Source organism: Plectropomus leopardus, chromosome 17, assembly GCF_008729295.1.
Source record: "Plectropomus leopardus isolate mb chromosome 17, YSFRI_Pleo_2.0, whole genome shotgun sequence".
Taxonomy (NCBI): domain Eukaryota; kingdom Metazoa; phylum Chordata; class Actinopteri; order Perciformes; family Serranidae; genus Plectropomus; species Plectropomus leopardus.
In genome coordinates, this window is record NC_056479.1 from 1,978,325 (window position 1) to 1,998,551 (window position 20,227).

The 20,227-nt window shown below is 38.6% G+C and overlaps 1 protein-coding gene across 1 annotated transcript in view; it reads left to right on the forward strand.

Moving 5' to 3' along the window:
* The window catches only part of si:dkeyp-72e1.9 (syntaxin-binding protein 4), a 124,408-nt gene that overhangs the window by 61,040 nt on the left and 43,141 nt on the right, over positions 1-20,227 (forward strand). Inside the window, 6 exon segments of the mRNA XM_042505628.1 lie at positions 1,058-1,153; positions 9,487-9,556; positions 9,669-9,743; positions 12,893-12,972; positions 16,606-16,729; positions 18,482-18,623. Coding sequence (XP_042361562.1) covers positions 1,058-1,153; positions 9,487-9,556; positions 9,669-9,743; positions 12,893-12,972; positions 16,606-16,729; positions 18,482-18,623 — 587 coding nt within the window.

A 20,227-nucleotide genomic window follows, 5' to 3' on the forward strand; every position in this document is an offset into this window, starting at 1 on the left:
CCTCATGATGACTTGGATTATATTCTAAATCTGCTATATTAGTTTTTGTAGGTTAAAGAACACTGAACAAGATCAGCCTTAGATTGGATAGGCTGACCTTTGCCAGTTGTTGCCACAGTCTGCAGTGAATGAAAACATTTGTGCTTCTTAAAATCAAAGTAGGACTGGAAAGCTGACTTATTTGACCCTCCCATTCCTCCTCTGTCAGCAGCATGCTGATAAAATAGCAGCTGCTGACAAATGACCTTCCCCTGACTCCCCTGAGATCACAATATTTAAAATCCCATCTGTACCAAGTTATTATTATTCATCCATCTACTGTATTAGCATTTGTCCTTTTTGGAGCATTTTGCTGAAGAACCTGAAATAGTGATATGGTTACTTACAGGTCGAAGGAATCGACCTGAGCTCTTAGTGAATCTTACACAATGACATGTTAAATCTGCGGAGAACACTTGCTTGTCCTGAGAATGTTATTCTGTCCTGGTGGTACAATGGCTCAGAACATTCTGTCAGAGACAGGAAAACTCTACATTGGGATATTATTTGAAAGACACGTGGATAGTAAGTCGATCATTGTATTTTTCCTGCTTTGTAGTCAAGAGCCAGAAGATGTATTATCACAAAAATCTCCTAAACTTAAAAGGAAAAATTCTGGGCAGCTGTGGCTCAGGAGGTAGATAAAAGGGGTTGTTGCCTAATAGAAAAAAAGTTTAGCCGTTCAATCCCTGGCTCTTTCAGTCTGCATGTTGAAGTATACTTGGGCAAGTTACCGAACCCTAAATTGCTCCTGTTGGCCATGCCATCTGTGTGTTAGTGCATGTGAATGTTTAAGCTGAGCAGCAGCTGGTGCATTGTATGGTAGCCTTGGCCACTGGGTGAATAAGACATGTATTGTGAAAGTGCTCGAAAGACTGTAAGGCACCATACAAGTGCAAATCCTAAATACAGTGAAGCCAGAAGAATATCATTACTCTGTCTTGTTACTGTGTTGATATCTTTGGTGGATTTAAAAAATTAGAGCAAAATGAAGACTTGATTTTTCTTCTCCCATCAGGAATTAAAGTGATTGGCGGAGTGAAAGAGCTAACTGGAGAAGAGTTTGGAGTCTACGTCAAACGGATTTTACCAGGTGGCCTTGCATCAAGTGATGGTAAGCACTGTATTCTTCGATGCAACATTATCTTGTCATAACGTCTTGTCATTACCTTACCACAAACATTATGATTATCCAAAGAGGACAGAAGTGCCATAAAACATATAGAGGCAGTAGGTGTACATCATGAGCTCTGGGTGCTGCGTCCAAGATAAAATTCCGTCCTTACTGCCCATGCTTTGTCTGATTCTGAAGATCTTTCTTGCTGATTTCATAATGCACTGTAATTTGTTAGAGCTGCAGTCCACACAATGTTCCGACACTCTGTAACACTGAAGTGTCAAAAAAAAGCTCAAGACACACAAAATGATCCATTCTGAACTTAACTGACACACAGAACGTTTTTAAGCCTACTCCGTGACTGTTGTGACTAAAGGCATTAAGTTCTTGGGTTATCAGTCCATCCATCCCAGTTTCATAAATGCAGTATCTCAGAAACATTTTGAGGGACTTTCTTGATATTTGGCATCAGCAACCATTTGGACTTCATTGAAACAATGAATTGGTATGAATTTGTTGGTTTAAAAGGTCACAGTCACTGCGATCTCAACATGCTATTGGATGAAATGTATGATTCATGCAAAAGGGAAGACATTCAGTCAGAGACTGAACTGGTGACACTAATTGTGGGTGCTCATCTTGAGACTGTACTGACTTTAGAGATCTTCTATGCTTCCAGGTCAAAGATGTGTGTGAAGCATCCAAATAAGAAAATGTAGCTTCTTTGCAGCCACATCCATATTTGCAGAGCTGACATGTGCCATGGCAACATATGAGGACAGACATGGATGTAAACTGTAATGTGACTGGGTGGTGTAGACACAGACCTGCAAAGTGGAAATTCTCATTTTCTCTCCATTTTTTAACCTCAGCAGCTTCACAATCGGTACACTTAAGATTAGGTTGGGCGATTTCTACTGAATCAGCCTGTGAGAATGTCCACAACAAAACATTGTGATGGACACTATTGTTGTTGGGGCAGGAGACAACAACACAAAGATATTTATTATCCAAACAGTCCAACCCTATGAGGAAACTGTCTGCATTATAGTACAATTGTCTGGATTGAGACGATGACATATAATCTGTTACTTTGTAAGTACAAAATCAGTGCCATTAGCACCCTGATGTCTGTGTGGAGGGGTGGCGTTGATGGTTTTGGGGAGAAGTTTGCTTTTAGGGCTTTCAGTCAGAAAGGGCTTTCAGGGGACTTTTAAATTTCAGTGTTTGGCTCAGTGGTTGATGACTGACAGCCATCAGTGTTTGCCTGCTCCTATTAAAGCTTATTGTCATCCTCAAATCCTAAAGGTTCCTAAAGCTTTTTTAGCTAATTCACAGAGTAAAGGGTCATTCAGACTTTAATAATAAAATCTGTCACCATGTCACTTTTTTTGTCTGGTCATCTTTACACAGACAAATAAAACTGTCTTTTCAAGCGGATGATTTATGGGATTATGAAAAGTTACTAGCATGATTTTCATCTTGTTGTTACAGCATAAGATTTTGGACAGGTCTTTAGCCTAAAAACATGACCACAGTGTATTGTCAGCAGGATAATTCCTTGCAGAGAGGTTTTGAAGCCTTGAATTAAGTAAATTGTCTTTCTTGTCCTTTTAATGGAACCAGAAAATTCAGATTTACAAGTCGACAGTGGACCATTATATTTTATTTTGGGTCGTTGTTCTGCTTCTAAATATAAAGGAAGAACCTTTAAACTCTACATGTGATTGTCCACATAGCACCCATCAAAGGATCTGCATGTGCTGTTGAAGTCTCCTGTCTCTGTATGAACATACTGAAGAGGTTACTTTGGCTAATTTACCTATCAGATTAGGTGAGAACCATGAATGGATTTTGGAGCTGACTGATTTGGAGTCTGAGCAGGTTTCGGATATCTGATGTCCATCGTCCTTGACCAAAAAGACTGTCTCTCTCCTCTTCTTGAATTTCAAACACAGCATATTTACTTAAAGGTCTATAAGTTAATTCAGAGTGAAGAGTCATTAACACGATCATAGAGTGTGTCATAGATCAGCCAGGAAAACAAGGTGTCGTTGATGTTTCTTGGTACCAGTATCTCCTGTGTCATTTGCAAATTCTCTTTGGAGAATATTTACTGAGCTTGTTGCAAAAGGTGTGGCATTTCTTATTAATGAAGCCTGCAGATGTAAATGAGCTCAGCTGTAGTTCCTCAGATTTGCATTAAGTGTTGCTAAATGAAATCTGACGCCAGACTGTTTGGAGTCATGTCGAGTGTGTCTGGGGAGCACTTGAGCTGAAACACAAATATTTATATATATAAGAGAAGACACTTTTGGGACTGCGGGTGTATATTCACCTGCAAGAAGCAGGCTGTATGTGAGGAAATATTGAATAAGTAGCCTGATGTCATCAGCTCAACACAAAGATCAGTGACTAATGCAGTCATGTGATGTCAGAAGGTCGGAGTTCGTTGTACTTGCGACTTGGTTGTGTTCATGAGCTTTGAATTTGTAAAGTGGGAACAACATGGAAGCTACAAAGAAGATGGGTTGCATTTTAATGCTAAGAGGTTTAAACAAGCCATTGATAGCTGTTTCCAGTGTATTTATATTTTTATATATTATTTAATTTTTTATACGTCATTAATGCATAATTTGTATATATTTTTTTACATTTAGTCTCGGTGACTCTACATTAACAACAGTTAACATTAATACCAAATTGCACTTTACATGTGATCAAAAATTGATATTTAACTCATAAATTAATTAAAAAAGCTTTTCTTCCCATTGACCAAACATGACTTTTGCCCACCATGTTTATGCATTAATGACGCTGACCTGACATGCTTTAGAGTTCAAAGTTTGCTTATTTGCTATAGCTAATAGATGCAGATACTAAAATGTGCAACTGCTAACAGTAAATGATAGCTACTAGGAACAAAATAACCAAATATATAAAATTTTGTAACGTCAATTGGTGACACTGTTTCCATGCTTTCCACCATTTCTGCTGCCCTGAAACATCTTGCAAACGCCACAACTTGGCAACTCAGATACCATCGAAATTTCCCATTTATATTTATGTACTTGGAAGGCCAGAGGCCCAGACACATCAAACCAACATCAAAGAACTAAGTCAGTGTTGAACACTGACTTTTGCGCTGCCTCATGTCATCTGTGTGTTGCTTTTAAATGGACCATGGCAACTACCCGACGTATGTTCTGCGCCTGTGTGAGAAGAAATGCTGTAATTCTCCACATCAGCAAATGGCTGGTGTCTGTATTCACACAAGGCTATTAAAAAGAGGCTGGGACATGCTCTTTGACACAATTGGCGCTATGGGGTCCGACACAGGGCCCGAAAAGATAAAAACAGGCTAATACTTAATTACCGGCTGCTTCAATCATATCATACGGGCCTGAAGCTGCTGTCAAACATTAAAAGTCAGGAAAAAATCTGCAGAAAAACAGAGAGGTAAAATTAGGTTGTTGTGTGCAGCTCTTTTGTCTGCTGTTGTGGTTGTGCGTGAAGACCTTTGGTAAAGTAACTTTTTCTTTATTTTAATCTTTTAATGCAGGTTTTTGGTCAGTCAGTGGTAATAAATCATAGGCAGCAGCTTGTTGGATAAAGCCCCTTCTCGTCATATTTTACAGGAAGGCCTTAACCCTTTGAAACCTGGATCGGCATCAGTTTCCTTGAGTTACATTCAGATGCCTTTCACAAACAAACCTTCAAAAACTAAGCAAAGTGGTTTGATTTTTTTCAAAATTCTAATAAAAAAGGCAAGGACCATGCAATTGATAAAAGGTGAAAAAAACAACAACCTAATAACTGTTTTTTAAAAAAAGAGAGGGAAAGGGAAAATTGTTATAAAAAATACCTAGAAAGGGGGAAGATGTCTAGAAAAATATATTTATGATTATACATTTAGAATTAGGTTACAGCCTTCTTTATTTTTTATTATCATTTTTTTTCTTGCTAATTTTCAGGTAACTTACTGTACATGTAAACTGATACAAATTCTTTTTTTGCAATGGGCAGTAAAATATTAATACTAATACTACTGAAATAGTTATAATAATATTAATTTTAAAAAAAAACCACTTACCTTAGATTTAAAAGGGTCAAAATACATATGAAATGAAGTCAAATACATAAATTATGGTGGAGTAAGCTTAACTTGCACAAAACCTTGCACAAGGACAAATACGGTCAGACCATTTCACACCTATCTGTCAACCTATCTGCAAATCTGTCATAAATATCCCCTTGTGTGTCTTTTTGTGAAGAGCAGCTTAAGGATGACTTGAGTTAAGTAATAAGCAATACTGAAATGTTAGAGCGGCCTTCTCAGCTGACTTCCTTACTTATCTGACTCAACTGTCAGCACTGAGGGACGTCCATGGAGTCTCCTCTCCAAAGCAGGTGACTGGTCAGTATATATTTATATATATATTTGTCAGGTTAGCAGAAGCTAACACAGCAGCAGCTGTTAAACTGTCCAAACAAACTCACAGCGACACTAAAACAGCTTGATTCAGTTGTTAAATCCATTCAGAACTGTTGGGTAATGTTCCAAAAAATGAACAATTTTGCCAAAATGTATGCCATATGCAAGAACACAGCCAAAATTATTTTAAAAAATGAAAGAATGAAAGAATGAAAAACCTGTAAAATGTGCCAAGCTGTCACTAAGGGTTAATTTTAACTATTGATATTATTTTATTGCCAGGTGTGAACAGACAGACTCAGAGTTGTCCACCTGTGATCTGATCTCTCACATACATGATGACAGCAGGTTTCAACAGACTCAAAGACGCAGTGGACGTCCTGTCAGACTGATGACCTCTGAAAGTATTTTTAGAGCTTCTCTCATGTGAGGATGAAAACATGAATAAAACACGCACCACATTGGGCGATGGATATAGGGCACATATTTTGGGGAAAAACAGAGAACTGTTTGTCCTCAAAAATCCTCACAGCTTTATCTGTGAGTCTTCTCTTTACATTCAGGCAGAACAACAGAGCACCATCTTCTCTAAATGTAGCTTCTTTCCCACTCATAGATAAAAACTGGATTCACACATGCCTGTTTGAAATTGTTTTAATGTTTAAAAGACATTCACTAATGGTATTCATTTGTGTGTAAATTAATTTAATGTATATGCAGATTTTTTTTAATTTGTGGAATTTATTTGCAAAATATCTTTGAGTGTTTTTATTTGTTTAGATTTTGCATTAAATGAGACAGTGGGATAAATCAAGCCCTTAAAAGGACAAACAAATCATATGATGAGGCATCGTCATTTACTTGGGCTTTGCCCTGCGGCATGTAAACAGTAGATAGATGACACATAGCCACTGAACCACATTACACTCTGTACTTTCAGAGGATCTGCAGTGAACACAAGTCGGTTACGCAGAGCTTTAATCCTTTCCTTCAAAGTCTGATACTATTGGTCCAAAAAGAGGAGGAGTGAGACGGGAGGTAGAGGAGGTTTGTTTCTAAAGGACGTGACGTGTCAGGTGACTGTGAGCCAGACATCCCACCATCACAGATTCAACAGGAGCTCAGAGCTGAGGGTGTGACTGTAGACCTCTGGGATCTGGTACATCATTTTACTCGTGAGGATTTGGACTTGAATGAATGAATGACTTTATTTCAAACCAAAAATTAAAACATATTATGAACAAACTAACAAGCAAACAAAAAAGTAATGTCTGAAAAGGAGTAGGTGGAAGTAAAACTCATATAGCCCTACCCTTTTCTCACTTTTTTTTCTCCTCCTATATTATGTCAACAAATTCCCAAATGTATTTACAACTAGTGTACAAACAACCATCCCCAGTTTTGTTTACAACCAAGTTAAATAAATAAATAACTATCCCAGGTTTGTTTACAATCCAAATATCCTGTGTTACAAAATAAATAGAAACACCCCTTTCCTCATCCACATACCTCCCAAAAACCTCTTTTTTGTATATTTTCTTGTAATTGATTGATGTTTGTGCTTTGTTTCAACCCATCACCCAACCCATTCCACAAGTCCACCACATACACTGAAATACACAGACTCTTTTCAGTTGTACGAACACATTTTTTTTTTTTTAAATTAAATTCTCCTCTTAAATTGAAACCCAATTTCCCTGACACAAAACATTTATTGAATGTTGTCCGGAAGTACCCAGAATACCTTGTTCTAAACATGATAATTGCAGTTGTAATTGCAGGTCTATGAATTTTAATGCATGTGACTTTCAAAACAGAGTGCTGGTGTGCTTGTATCCTACATACGTGCTATCCTGATTGCTCTCTGTTGAAGTATGAACACTGGTTGCAAGGTGCTTTTGCAAGTGATACCCCTAACTTCCACACAGTAATTCAGATATGGTAGTACAAGAGATGAATACAAAATGTGCAGTGATTTGTGGTTCAGTTTGTGTCTTGTTTTCCCCAGAATGGCAATGATCTTTGCCAGCTTTGTTCTTACATAATTGATCTGAGGTTTCGGCAGATTTTGTGGTCTAAAATCACAACCAGAAATTTGTTTTCATATACCCTTTCCACATTAACATTATCGATCATCAACTTTACTTTTGTGTCTATACTGCAGTTTTCAAACATAAATTTGAATTTGTTCAGATTCAATGATAACTTGCTTATGCTGTTACACTGTTGTAATTAATTCTGTTGTGATGTCCTCCAAAAGCTGCAGCAGATTTTCCCCTGAGCAAACATTTTTTGACCTAATACTGACCCTTGTGGGACCCCAACAGTTATGTCAAGGAATTCTGATGTTTAAACACCCATTTACACAAACTGCTACGTGTATTTCATACAGTTTTTGACCCAGTCCAACACAACCCCTCTTATACCATATCTGTCCAGTTTTTTGATAAGTACGCCATGGTTTATGGTATCAAAAGCTTTTTGCAGATCTATAAAAACTCCTACTACATACTTTTTCTTATCAATACATCAAATAATTTTACTTGTTGCAGATCGTAGAGTTGAATGCATTATTATAAAGAATTCCAACACTTTATTCTATAATTTTACTGCATCTTATAAAGTGGAGGTAGCAACTGGTGTTGCAGTGTGGGTACTGTAGCAGTGGACTATAGTTGGGTGGAGTCACTGGAGAGAATTGACTCATTTATAGGGTATAAATCTAACACAGTATTTAGTAGCATCATCAGCAAGATTAACCAAGTGCTTATACTGTGTAGCTATAACCTCCACTCTCTCTTCCCTAACTACTGCCATGTCAGCACAAAGATAATCAGAACCCCCTCCTGTTCGCAGACTCCGCCATGCCTCTCACGAGTGTTAATCTTGAGGGAGGCTTGAGCTCGTTTGCATATTTGGCTTCAGTGTGGCAGTGATTTTCTCTCATTGTCACTATACACTGTAAAGTTGATCTCATTTAAAATAATCTTGGAAACAGATTGCCTTGAAAAAGTAAATATACCTATAAGTCTTAATTCATGTTTATCTAATTGACCTCTGAATACAGTAAAGTGCCAGTACCTAAAAAATTTATTAAAGTACTGTACTTGAATAAATGTACTTTGTTCCACTCCATCACTGGATGTTCCTTATTCAGACAATGATATGTCTTTTGATTTGTTGTTGTTTTGTTTTATTTTATTTTATTTTATTTTATTTATTTTTTTTACTGTAACTGTATGTTGTATTTCTATGTATCTTGATGTAAACGTTCACCGTTTTGTCTTATTTTTAGCACAGCTCTTATTGAATGCACTCTGTTGTGTGTAACCTTGATATTTTCTTTTTCTTTTCTTTTTTTCCTTCTTTTTCTTTACTAAAAGCCTAACTCGGGATGGGAGTTGGAAACTAGCAATAGCTATAATCTCTATATGTGATGCATCAGCTTCTACAGCTTGTTTCTAGCAGACAGAAGTTGTACCCTAGCAAATAAATAAATAAAATAAAAAATAAAGAGTTGGAGCCTGCATGTCCCAGTGTTGTGGCTATATTACTGTTTAGTCATAGAGCTGATTAGATCACCTCCAGTAACTAAAATTAATTTAGACAAGTAACCGCTATCTTGTTAACTTTCTGATGTTTATAACAAAACAATTTTCATGAAAATCAGTGGAAAATTAAGTGAGTTACAATCAATTTTGTAGTGAAATCTGCATCTCTCAATACACATGGATTTGTTTAACATCTGTACTGATCGTGACCTCCCCAATATGGCACCTGTGCAGAAGCACGTCAAAGCAGGAACATTGTATCTGTGTTTCTATATCTATGGCTGTCACCTCCACTGTGAACTATGGGATTAAAGATCACATGACCTCTCTCTGACCTCTGACAGGAAACCTGATGCCAGGAGACCAGATTTTGGAGGTGAATGGAGACAGTTTAGTAGGAGTCACAAGTGAAAGGTAAACACACTGACGTCTTACTGCACTTGTAGTTTGTTTAACCACGTGACTGACTGAGATAATACTATAACAATAATATTAATATGTTTTTGTGCCTGTCTTTGCTTTACAGAGCTGTGGACGTCTTGAGAGCAGCCTCTGCGACCAATCACATGCGCCTTCTCATAGCCAGAGATGAGGAAGCAAAGTAAGCAATGTCTTCCTCTACCACACAGGACAGTGATTCAGTGACACACTGGCTCTCTGGTTGATCTAGGATTCTCACAAAGTGGTGTCAGTGGTGAGGTGCCCCCCCTCTCCCACTGTCATTGTTGGAATGACAGCAGACTAAAGGAAAGGAGGGAGCTTAACCTCGGGCTGTGCTCCTGATGAGATGAGCCTGTGTGTTAATCTGTGCTCTGTGCTTTAACTACCGTCCCCAAGCACCGGAGCCGCAGGGGAGGAGAGTGGATGGCAGGGAGGAGAGGGGGATTATATCTCTCTCCCATCCTGTCTGTCTGTGTTTCCCCCTCAACAAATTTTGCCTTTCTTTCAAAAACATGTCAAAACTAGTTTGCAGTAGCTCATGCCTCCTAGCTAGGACAGTCATTAAATATTAGAGAAAAAATATTTTAAAAAATCAAGTCACTTCCCTATTATCATAACCTCAGTAATGCTGCATTCACAGGGAATCAGGGAGACAGTAGATGGTAAAATGGACATAGTTTCAGTGGACAAGAGCACAGATGTATTAAGAAGATCTGGATACAGCCATGGAGGTGGGGCCTTGGTAATTCTTATTAGAGCTGCTCAGTAGTGTATAAAGCAAAAAATGAATATTTGTGCGATATGAAAGTACCTGAATCTTCCGCGTCAACGGGCCCATATGGCATGCGCACCAGAGTCTTTCGACAGCTAAGCGCGGCTGAGTGTGCCCGAGTGGGTTATTTCCACCAGCAGAGCAACTGACTTCTGGTTTAGCACTTCACTAGCTTGAAAAATTTAATCTTGTGGCTCTTCTAGACTTTACAAATGTTGTCGAGCCGAATGGATTATATCTTGAATGTGAAACAAGGGCGTTTTGACGCTCACAAAAATGTATCCACTGATTTACTAGTCGTCTCTTTCCCAGTATTAGTCAGTGGGAAAAAGTCTTTCTGGGCTCCACGACATCGCGTGACAGACAGGGATGTTGTAATTCCAGCCTGGCACACTTCCTGGGGGCTTGGACTAGAGCATGATGGTAAAACTAGGAGAAGCTGGTAAAGAAAACCAGCCATGGTAACAGTAGACAGCATTGCTGTTCAAAGTTAAAATATTTGAATTTTTTGCTGTCCTCTACAGTGGAATTTACAACCGAATGTTAAATATCTCCCTCACACAAGGAGAGAACATAGATAATCTACACATTTACAAACATTACAAGAAAAATAGCAAATTAATTATTAAAAATTAATGTTTGTTTCTCCCAGCTGTTTGTAAGATGTTTAACATCTGTCTGATTACATGTGAACGCAGCATAAGACCTGCTCTTTGATACCTGATAAAAACTGGATTCCTTTCAAAAACATGAAGAGAGGGCGATGAGCAACTGACAAGAAATGAACCAAAAACATTGCAAGAAATTAACGAAAGTTACCAGAAAACTACCTGAAAATTAGCACAAGGGGAAAAAGAAAAAACAATTAAATTACTTCAAGAAAGTGGTCATTTTTTTTTCTGTAACATAATTTTAATTACATAATTAAGAGAACTGTAAATATATCTTTTGGACATTTCCCCCCCATTTTTTGATAATATCTAATATTTTTTTACAGTCTGCAGGACATTTCTGCATTCCCTTTATAATGTTTCCTTGTGTTATATATAATAAAATCAAACAAGTTTCTCAGGTGTCAGAGGTTTAAATTCTAGTGAAAGGCATCTGTATACAGCACAAGAAAACTGTTGCAGATCCAGGAGTAAAACGGTTAAGAAAGGGGTTAACCCCACTTAAACCACAACAGAATTCACTAGAAGCAAGATGGGCTCATGGATTTTGTATTTTCTAGCCACGTTTCCATTAACATGCATGGCTTTTCACTCCCAATAGGACAGCAGTCAAAGCATCTTTAGCTTCTATAATGTGACACATTTCTGATGTATTTCTGAAATGAAATGGAATTTGTTGTCGCTCTACTTGCCCATTTTACAATGAACTAGAAGTGTTGTGTGATCCCTCTACCACTTTGCCCTATGGAAAAAGACATGTTGGATTCTGCTGACAGCGATATCTGCAGTGGCAGAGACACACATTTACATGACTAGTGAGCAGGTAGCATGAGTGTTTATGCAAATACTTTGACTTTTTAGCTCAAAAGTGGCAAAGGCAGTAATGAAATCTGAACACAAGTGGTTGGCTGGAGATGCATGATGAACATATCTTGGCTGTGTAATTGTGTTTAAATCACTGAAGTACAGGTGGAAACAGGCTCTAAGATCTAACAGATTGGAATGCATTCCAGGAGGAAATGTTTAAAAAATTATTGTGAAAGTCAGTCAGACTATAAAGACTTCCTCATTGTTATGATCCTGTCCAGTCACCTCAGTGTGAAATGAATGAGCCGGCCCTGCTACCACCTTTAACCCGATCATGTGTTGCTGGTTATGAAAGAGGTGCGTCCTGAGGTCGTCTTTTCGAGCTGTCTAAGCACAAATCGTGTCCTTACTTTCCATGGAGAAAATGTAAGCGCTGATCATAATCTGCTTAGATACGGCACATTCAAATCATCATCCACAGAGGATATTGTATTGTTGTGTTGTAGATGATAATCTACAACACAACAATATGATATCAACATGATAGCAAACATGAGGGCAAAAAAAAACGGAAGCTGAAAAAACACCATCTGCACTCAGTCAGTATATATTGTCATCTTGTGAAACTGTGCTGCTCAGATGAGCAAAGTTATAATTGTATTTATTTTTATTAAACTCTTTCAGCTCATTTTTGACAGCAGATACTGATTATGCAGTGGCCCAGTGATCTTATCTTATTATTTTTATGTACATAACGTGTACTAAGGAAGCACAATTAACAGTTTTCCAGTTTTCATGACAAGATGCATTGTTTCCTAACTTAACATAAAAAAAGTAGTTTATTTATGTTTTTCTGCATCAGTAACAAAACACATACACATAACATTTGACCAAATGTTCTGGGAGAAATGACAACCAAAACAAAATACACAGATTCAATCCTACATAAGACAGGGACACACAAAGACAAAAAAATTAAAGCAAAATGAAACCTAAGAAAAATAAACAAACTATAAATGGTCATCCCAATAACGTTTCTCTTTTGGTTTGCCCTAACAGGAGAGAATTTGCTGAGTTACTGGAGAAGTATGGATCCAATGGCAGCACAGGATCAACACGCAACTCTCCCATACAGCAAGGTAGGCAAATCTCTGTTTCGTCCATCGTATGCTACATTACACAGTATGTATTTTTCACAAGCAGTGATTGTAATTTAATGTGGGCAGATGTCTTGCCAATATTAATGTATGTGAAACAGAATTTCTGTGTTTACACTCCTTTACAAATTCTGTTTAATGTCACAGAGCACAGAAACAGCATCATCACAGAGTCCTCTGTTATAAAAAACAAGCCCTTTCTATATTTGAAAGAGTACTCAGCCTGCAGGGTAGATGGAGTAAGTCTGCCTTTAAAAATGGCTTATGACAAGTGCACTTGTCCATTACACAATTACCAGCATCTGTTTCAGTTGGGAAGGAGGCAGCCAGCTGGTACAGATTTGTTAAAACATGGCTTCGGCACGTGAGCAGTCTTGTGTGCTCCATGCAGGGAAAGGCGTTGATGCATCAGGGTACATCAGCTCCACATGGACTCAAGGCCCTCTCTGTTGATGTTAAGCTTAAATCTGTTACATTTGTAGTATGATTAAACGGGAAAACTGTAAGAGTTACTCTGGTTGGCGCTGATTACACTCAGAGGTGACAAGTTGAGATAATGTGGTACATAGTTGGTGTGATTTGTTGTCCAACCAAGCTAGAAATCAAAATTGTCTTGGTTGTTTCAAACAGCCATGCTTGAAGGTGAAGAGAAAGGTCAGTCATCAAAGAGACAGGGGAGATGCAATCATGGTTAAAATATGGGGACAACAGCATACATTTTTTTAGGCTGTCTTCCTTAAAGGGCATTCATACTGTTGTACTCAGTGGTATTCATGAGAAATGAAAAAAATGGTTTTATAAAAACAGAGCTTAGTGAAGAAATTCAAACCCTGGCTCCTGTCCTAGGAGCCAGGAGCCTGGCAGTTAAAGATGTTTACCGTCTTAAACTGCCAGTACACTTCATGATGGCAAACACTACAAGCTTTACCATCTTTTCTGTAGTACTGTAGTTAAAGGTTGATAACGTGGGGTCTATGTGGAAGATACAGATTGAAGTTTTAAATTACTGAAGATTATAAAGGACTCGTTCACAAATGAACCAGGACTCAGCACTTGTTGGCTCTAACTGTGGAGTAGACCAGGTACCTACTGGTCTAGACTTGGGATTTGTTGATCTAAGACCTGGCCTAGACATTGTTGGTTTTGAGTTGGAAATTATTGGTCTCAGCTTAAGTTGAGACTTGGGACTTGTTGGGCGTGATTTGAGTCTAGATTTGGGATTTGTTACTGTTGAATTAAGACAAGACCAAGGCATTGTTGGTCTTGACTTGGGAATTGTTGGTCTTCACTTCAGGTGAGACTTGGGAATTGTTGGTCTTCACTTGAGGTGAGACTTTGGACTTGTTGGTCTTGACTTGAGTCTTGACTTTGGATTTGCTGATTTTGACCCAAGACCAGACCTATGCATTGTTGGTCTTGACATGAGAATTTATGGTCTTGACTTGAGTTGAAACTTGGGATTTGTGGATCGTGACTTGGGACTATACCTACGCATTGCTGGTCTTGACTTCAAAATTATTGGTCTCGACTTGAGTTAAGACTTGGGACTTGTTCCCCTCGACCATAGACTGTGTAAAATTATTGGCGTAGGCTCTGAGATTTCACCCATTGTTGAATTTGAGTTTGGCATTTTGGCTGTGGTCAACTTAGTTTTTTTTTTTTTGGAGCCAGTAGTGATCATATTTGGATGAGAGGGTGGAGCTGTAGAGGAGCGTGTTTATTTTTGCTGTAAACTTGGGCATTTTAACACGGTGGTCTGGGGAGATTGACTCTGTTGGAGCCAGCCTCAAGTGGCCATTAGAGGAACTGCAGTTTTTGGCACTTCAGCATTGGCTTCATTTTCCCCCTTGGAAGTTGCTGCTTGGTATTGACTTGAGTCACGACTTGTTGGTCTGGACTTGAATCGAGACTGGACACTTGTTGGTTTTGATTTGGGACTTGACCAAGGACTTGCTGATCTTCTCTTGGAAGTAGCTGGTCTTGCTTTGACTCCAGTCTTGGACCTGTTGGTCTGGACTTTAATCTTGACTTGGGACTTGTTGGTCTTTATTGACTCATGACTTTCAAGCCATGAGTTGACATTTACTTCAGACTTGCAAAATATATTTGGCACCATTTCTGAGAAAAATATTCTCATTTCACTGCAAAAAAAAAAAAAAAAAAAAAATCATGTCACATTGATATTCAGAAACCAAATAGTATTTTACAGTTTACTCAACTGTTGCCAAAACTTGTCATTTGACATAAACTGTTAGGCTACATCTCTGATAGCTAGAAACAGTGAATAGAGTTATATGTCGGGTAACATAGTGCCATAGTGGTCCATGTTCTTTGCTTAACTGCATTAGGACACATGGGGAACTTACCATTGATTGCACGTTAAGAAGAGCTACATAAAGCTACAGTGTTAAGTCTTTAGGGATGACGGTGCAAATAGTGGAGTATAAAACACTTAGTTTATGCTGCAGAAGATGTTAAGAGAAATGTGATGCTTATTTAAGCCTAGTTTGGAGATCTAATCAGCCACACCATATTCATGTTAACAAACAACATGGTGCCCCCATTCTAACAGCCAGAAGCAGGAGCTGTGTGTGTAATAGCTCCCAGAATGAAATCTTTTCAACTCCTTTTATCAAAGTGTCCATGACATCCCTGTACACTGCTGAATTTCAGCATGAATAAGCTCCCACTGTGAGGTGCACCTTTGAATGTGAGGACAGAGCAGAGGCAGATGTTAACCTCAGGCAGTGGATAAAAAACATAGCGGGGCGTATTTGGGCTGCGCGGCAGTTGGTTTGGTCAGCATATTGGGTATTATTCAGTGCTTAGTTTCGCTCAGACTTAAAAAAAAAAAAACCTTTAAGAGGAACATACACATTTTCAGTGGAGAGCCTCAGTAACACTGCAGACATCTGGAATAGCAGCAAATTATTAAAGCACTCTATTTTGGTGCAGTAACTCTGAAATGTGTTAAAATCTATTTTGTAAACTATTCTTCTTCAAAGAACACATATATAGAGACTGTCATGTTTGCTTATCACCACTCATCTTCATGCTTATTCGTCCTTATAAGTAAGTATTTATATGAAGTATTCAGCCAGAACTTTTACAATTTTGAATTTTTAAACATGGGAAGAAGGCCATGAGCAACTTAAAGGGAAATGACCCAAAACTTTTCAAAAAGTACAGTACCTAAAAAGAGTAGCACAACCACCCCACCTAGCCCCCCAAAACAAACAAACAAACAAAAAACAACTGTGAAGTAAAAAAAAAAAAAAAAAAAAATTATTATTATTACTATTATTATGTACCGTAATTTTAAATATATAATCATGGTAATTATAAATATAGTTTTCTGGACATTTTTTCCTAGCTTTTTAAAAATATTTTTTTCAACAAATTTCAAGTACATTTCTTGGCAAGTTGCTCATTGCCTTTTTCCTATGTTTATGAAAGAAATCAAACCAGTTAGCTCAGGTTTCAAAGGGTTAAATACTTAAAAAGCATCTGACCACACCACTAGAAAAGTGATGCTGATCCAAGTGTCAAAGGGGTAAATGACCGTACTTACTCTTTGTCTATTTTGTGCTTTTGTTCTTACTTGCCATTCTGAAGGAGGCCGTTACCTGGATAGCACATCATCAGGTTCCTCGTCTCGCTCCCAGAGTCCTTTGTTGTTGAGTCCAGCGGGCTCTCAAAACGTGTACAACAACGGAGGGCCCATGCTGCGCTCCCTCAGGTAACAACCACAACCAACGCTGAGCTGTACATACAAACACACACACACACACACACACACACACACACACACACACATATATACTGCACATATATGACTGGTAACCATTCCAAATTTTCAATTTAAGGTCACCATTAACATCATTTTTCACCATCTACCAGCCGACTAATCAGAGAATGATTAGATGATTTGTATTGTTTTTGTTCTTGCTTAGCATTAGATTCCATTGTTTTATGTCATTGTATTTATTTGTTGCTTTCACTGTTTAGATTATAGTGTCCCATTTCATAGCTGCTTTTACCTGGACCTCAGTACTTTGTTTCATTCCCTCTCACATACCTTAATGTTTTGAAATGACAATAAACCATTGTGAATCTTGAGCCTTGAGAAAGTAAATAGTGTAATTCAAGTGGTACCTCCCCGAGCAATCTAAAGCATGACCAATAATACTAATGTGAATATTTTGGATGGTTTTATTCTAACAAACATTTTTGAGAATCCCCTTAACATTTTTCTCATAAATGATGACCAAGTAGTAGACTCGACGGTGATTTGTGGAGGAAAAATTGTCCAATGGAGTTACTTAGGACATGGCCTAAAACATTATTCATCTTCATGTTCATATACACAAACCAGTCCCTCCAGGATGCTGTGACGTCAGTGTTGTAAAAATAAATTCAAATTCAGCTAATCTCCATGATTCCTGCACAACCTTGCAATTTTTGTCTGATCACAGCAACTTAATTACAAATTTGACTATTTAAAACGGGTCAAATCTAATTTCTTTGTAGAGCTGTGTGCAGTGTGTTGATTCCCTCAGTGCAGCTGCCCTGCTCTCTCTTCCTCTAACTCTCTCAGTTTATCATGAGACTACTGCTGCAGGAGTTTGAGCTCTGTGCCGGGGACAGAGTCATACGCATACGACAGAGCAACCCGTTGGCATCACATGGCTAACGTTATTGAAAAACAGAGTTGAGCTTTGAGTGAGTGTTGATGTGGTGGTTTTAGACTGTTTAACGGCTCAGGGTTAGATGTTGGCCACTGCTGCTCTTTTAGCTCTTGTTAACCAGGCACAGAGAGCAGGAAGAGAGCAGCTCAAGGAGATGGTCATTAAGCACTCTGACAAACAGCATCAACAGCTGACTGTCGGTCATCAGCTTTTGCCCTCCTAAAACCCAAACCTTAAAAATAGATTTTAATTCCGGGGAAACATTGAAAGAGAATCATGATAAACTCAGAATCTGAGACAGCATAGCAACAATTTTAGTAATTTTCAGATTACCCTACAATTTTATTGCAATAAAAATGCCTAAAAAACTGACCAACACTGTGATATCTGTTATAATAATAAAATGTATAATCTAATTTGAACATTTTAGTTTTGCATCTTGTTTATACAATTTGTATTGATCTATTTGCTTTACCATGTTTTGATATCTGTCTGCTGCTGTAATAATGCACATTTCTCCATTGTGGGACCTATAAGGGATTATTTTATTGTATCGTATCATATCAAATCTTATCTTATATTGGCAGTTTTGTCACTCTGTGCCTGTACCTGTGACTGTGCCTGGCAGTAATGCCATGGAGGCCTGATAAAAGTTTATGTACACCGTAAGCCTGTGGCAAACCCCTGGCTTCAAAAATACTAAAAGTGCACTCGCACATCCTTGACACATCTTCATACACAGAAACAGAGTTCCTTCCCTTTCCTTCAAAGATGGACATGCTTATGTGTCTTTTTGTTTTCAGTCATCCAGGTGAAGGAGTGATTCAGCTCATCTCAGTGGCGAGATCCAGCAGTTTGGGCATCACCATCGGAGGAGGCTCCAACAGGCCCGACGGCCCCGCTGTCTTCATCCAGGAGGTGCTGTCTGGAGGAGACTGTCACCGGGTAAGAAATCAAACCACCAGACTGAAACACACAGACAATAAACCCCAAAACGGCAGGTACTGCAGGTAGAGCTATTATGGCTTTAAAATAAAGGTCAGAGAGCAGTGGGGACTAACACTGCTCTCTGACCTTTATTTTAAAGGTCCTTAGTACCCCTATAGAAAGTCCCCCGGCAGGTTAAACCTATGTCAGGTTAAACCTATGTCAGCCTAACTATGGGCAGGTCCAGGGAACCTGAGCCAGCCCTAATTATAAACTTTATTAAAGAGGAAGGTCTTAAGTCTACCCTTAAAAGTTGAAACGGTGTCTGCTTCCCTGACTGAAACTGGAAGATGGTTCCATAGAAGAGGAGCATGGTAGCTGAAGGTTCTGGTTCCTGTCCTGCATTTGGAAACTTTGGGAACCACAAGTAACCATGCGTTTTCAGAGCGCAGTGATCTTGAGGGTTGGTAAGGAGCTATGAGCTGCGACAGATAGGATGGAGCCTGATCACTTAGAGCTTTGTAAGTAAGGAGGAGGATTTTAAATTCAATCCTGGATTTCACAGGGAGCCAGCGCAACAAAGCTGTAACAGGAGAAATATGGTCCCTTTTCTTGCTTCCCGTTAGAACACGTGCAGCAGCGTTCTGCACCAGTTGGAGAGACCTAAGAGATTTGTTGGGGCAACAGAATAATAGGGAGTTACAGTAATCCAGCGTAGTGGTGGCAAATGCATGTACTAATTTTTCAGCATCTGTTTGGGACAGGATATGTCTAATTTTTGCAATGCTGTGCAAGTGAAAGAAAGCAGTCCTTGAAGTTTGTTTTATATGGGAGGCAAAAGATAAATCTTGATCAAATAAAACTCAGAGGTTCCTTACAGATGTGCTAGAGGCCAAGGTACTGCCATCTAGAGAAATGACATTGTTAGAAAGAGTTTCTGACATGTTCAAGGCTTTTATTGTGAACGGAAAGACCAGAAGACGTGAAGCTAACATGCTTCTGCTGACTGTGTAGGAAAAAAATAAGGTGTTTGCTCTCTAGGTTCAAACTATATGGCTTCTTTGTTATTATTTCATTAACTTCATCAAAATGCGTGCAATGCTAGTTAGCAGCAGACCGGTAGCAAGTGATAGCAGATCAGCTGATGTCCCGCACAATAAAAAGTGCTGCAAAAGTAGTAGCACTCAATGAGGTCAGGTTTTGCGGCACCAGCGTAGGTGTGTGTGAGACACAGGCAGCACAGGAGCAGCTTAGGAGCAGCGGAGGCATACACCCCGAAAAGTCCATTATTATTTTGGTACAGACATTTACCCGCCAGTGTGACCTTCGAGATCTGTTTGCCAAACAGAAAATCTACCTGCATTTTGTATTTTTTTGGATGGAAACAATTAAACGATGATGAAATAGGAAAGGAGACTATTAATGTTGGGATTTAGAGCCGCTATAATGGGCTTAAAAAAATCAGGAGTGTATTTTTAAAGCTGCATTTTATGTATAAAGTATATGCCCGTTCTCTCTCTCTCTCTCTCTCTCTCTCTCTCTCTCTCTCTCTCTCTCTCTCTCTAAAAAAGGCGATTTATGTCTGAAGACTTCGATCAATTACAGAACAGTAACCTGCAGTC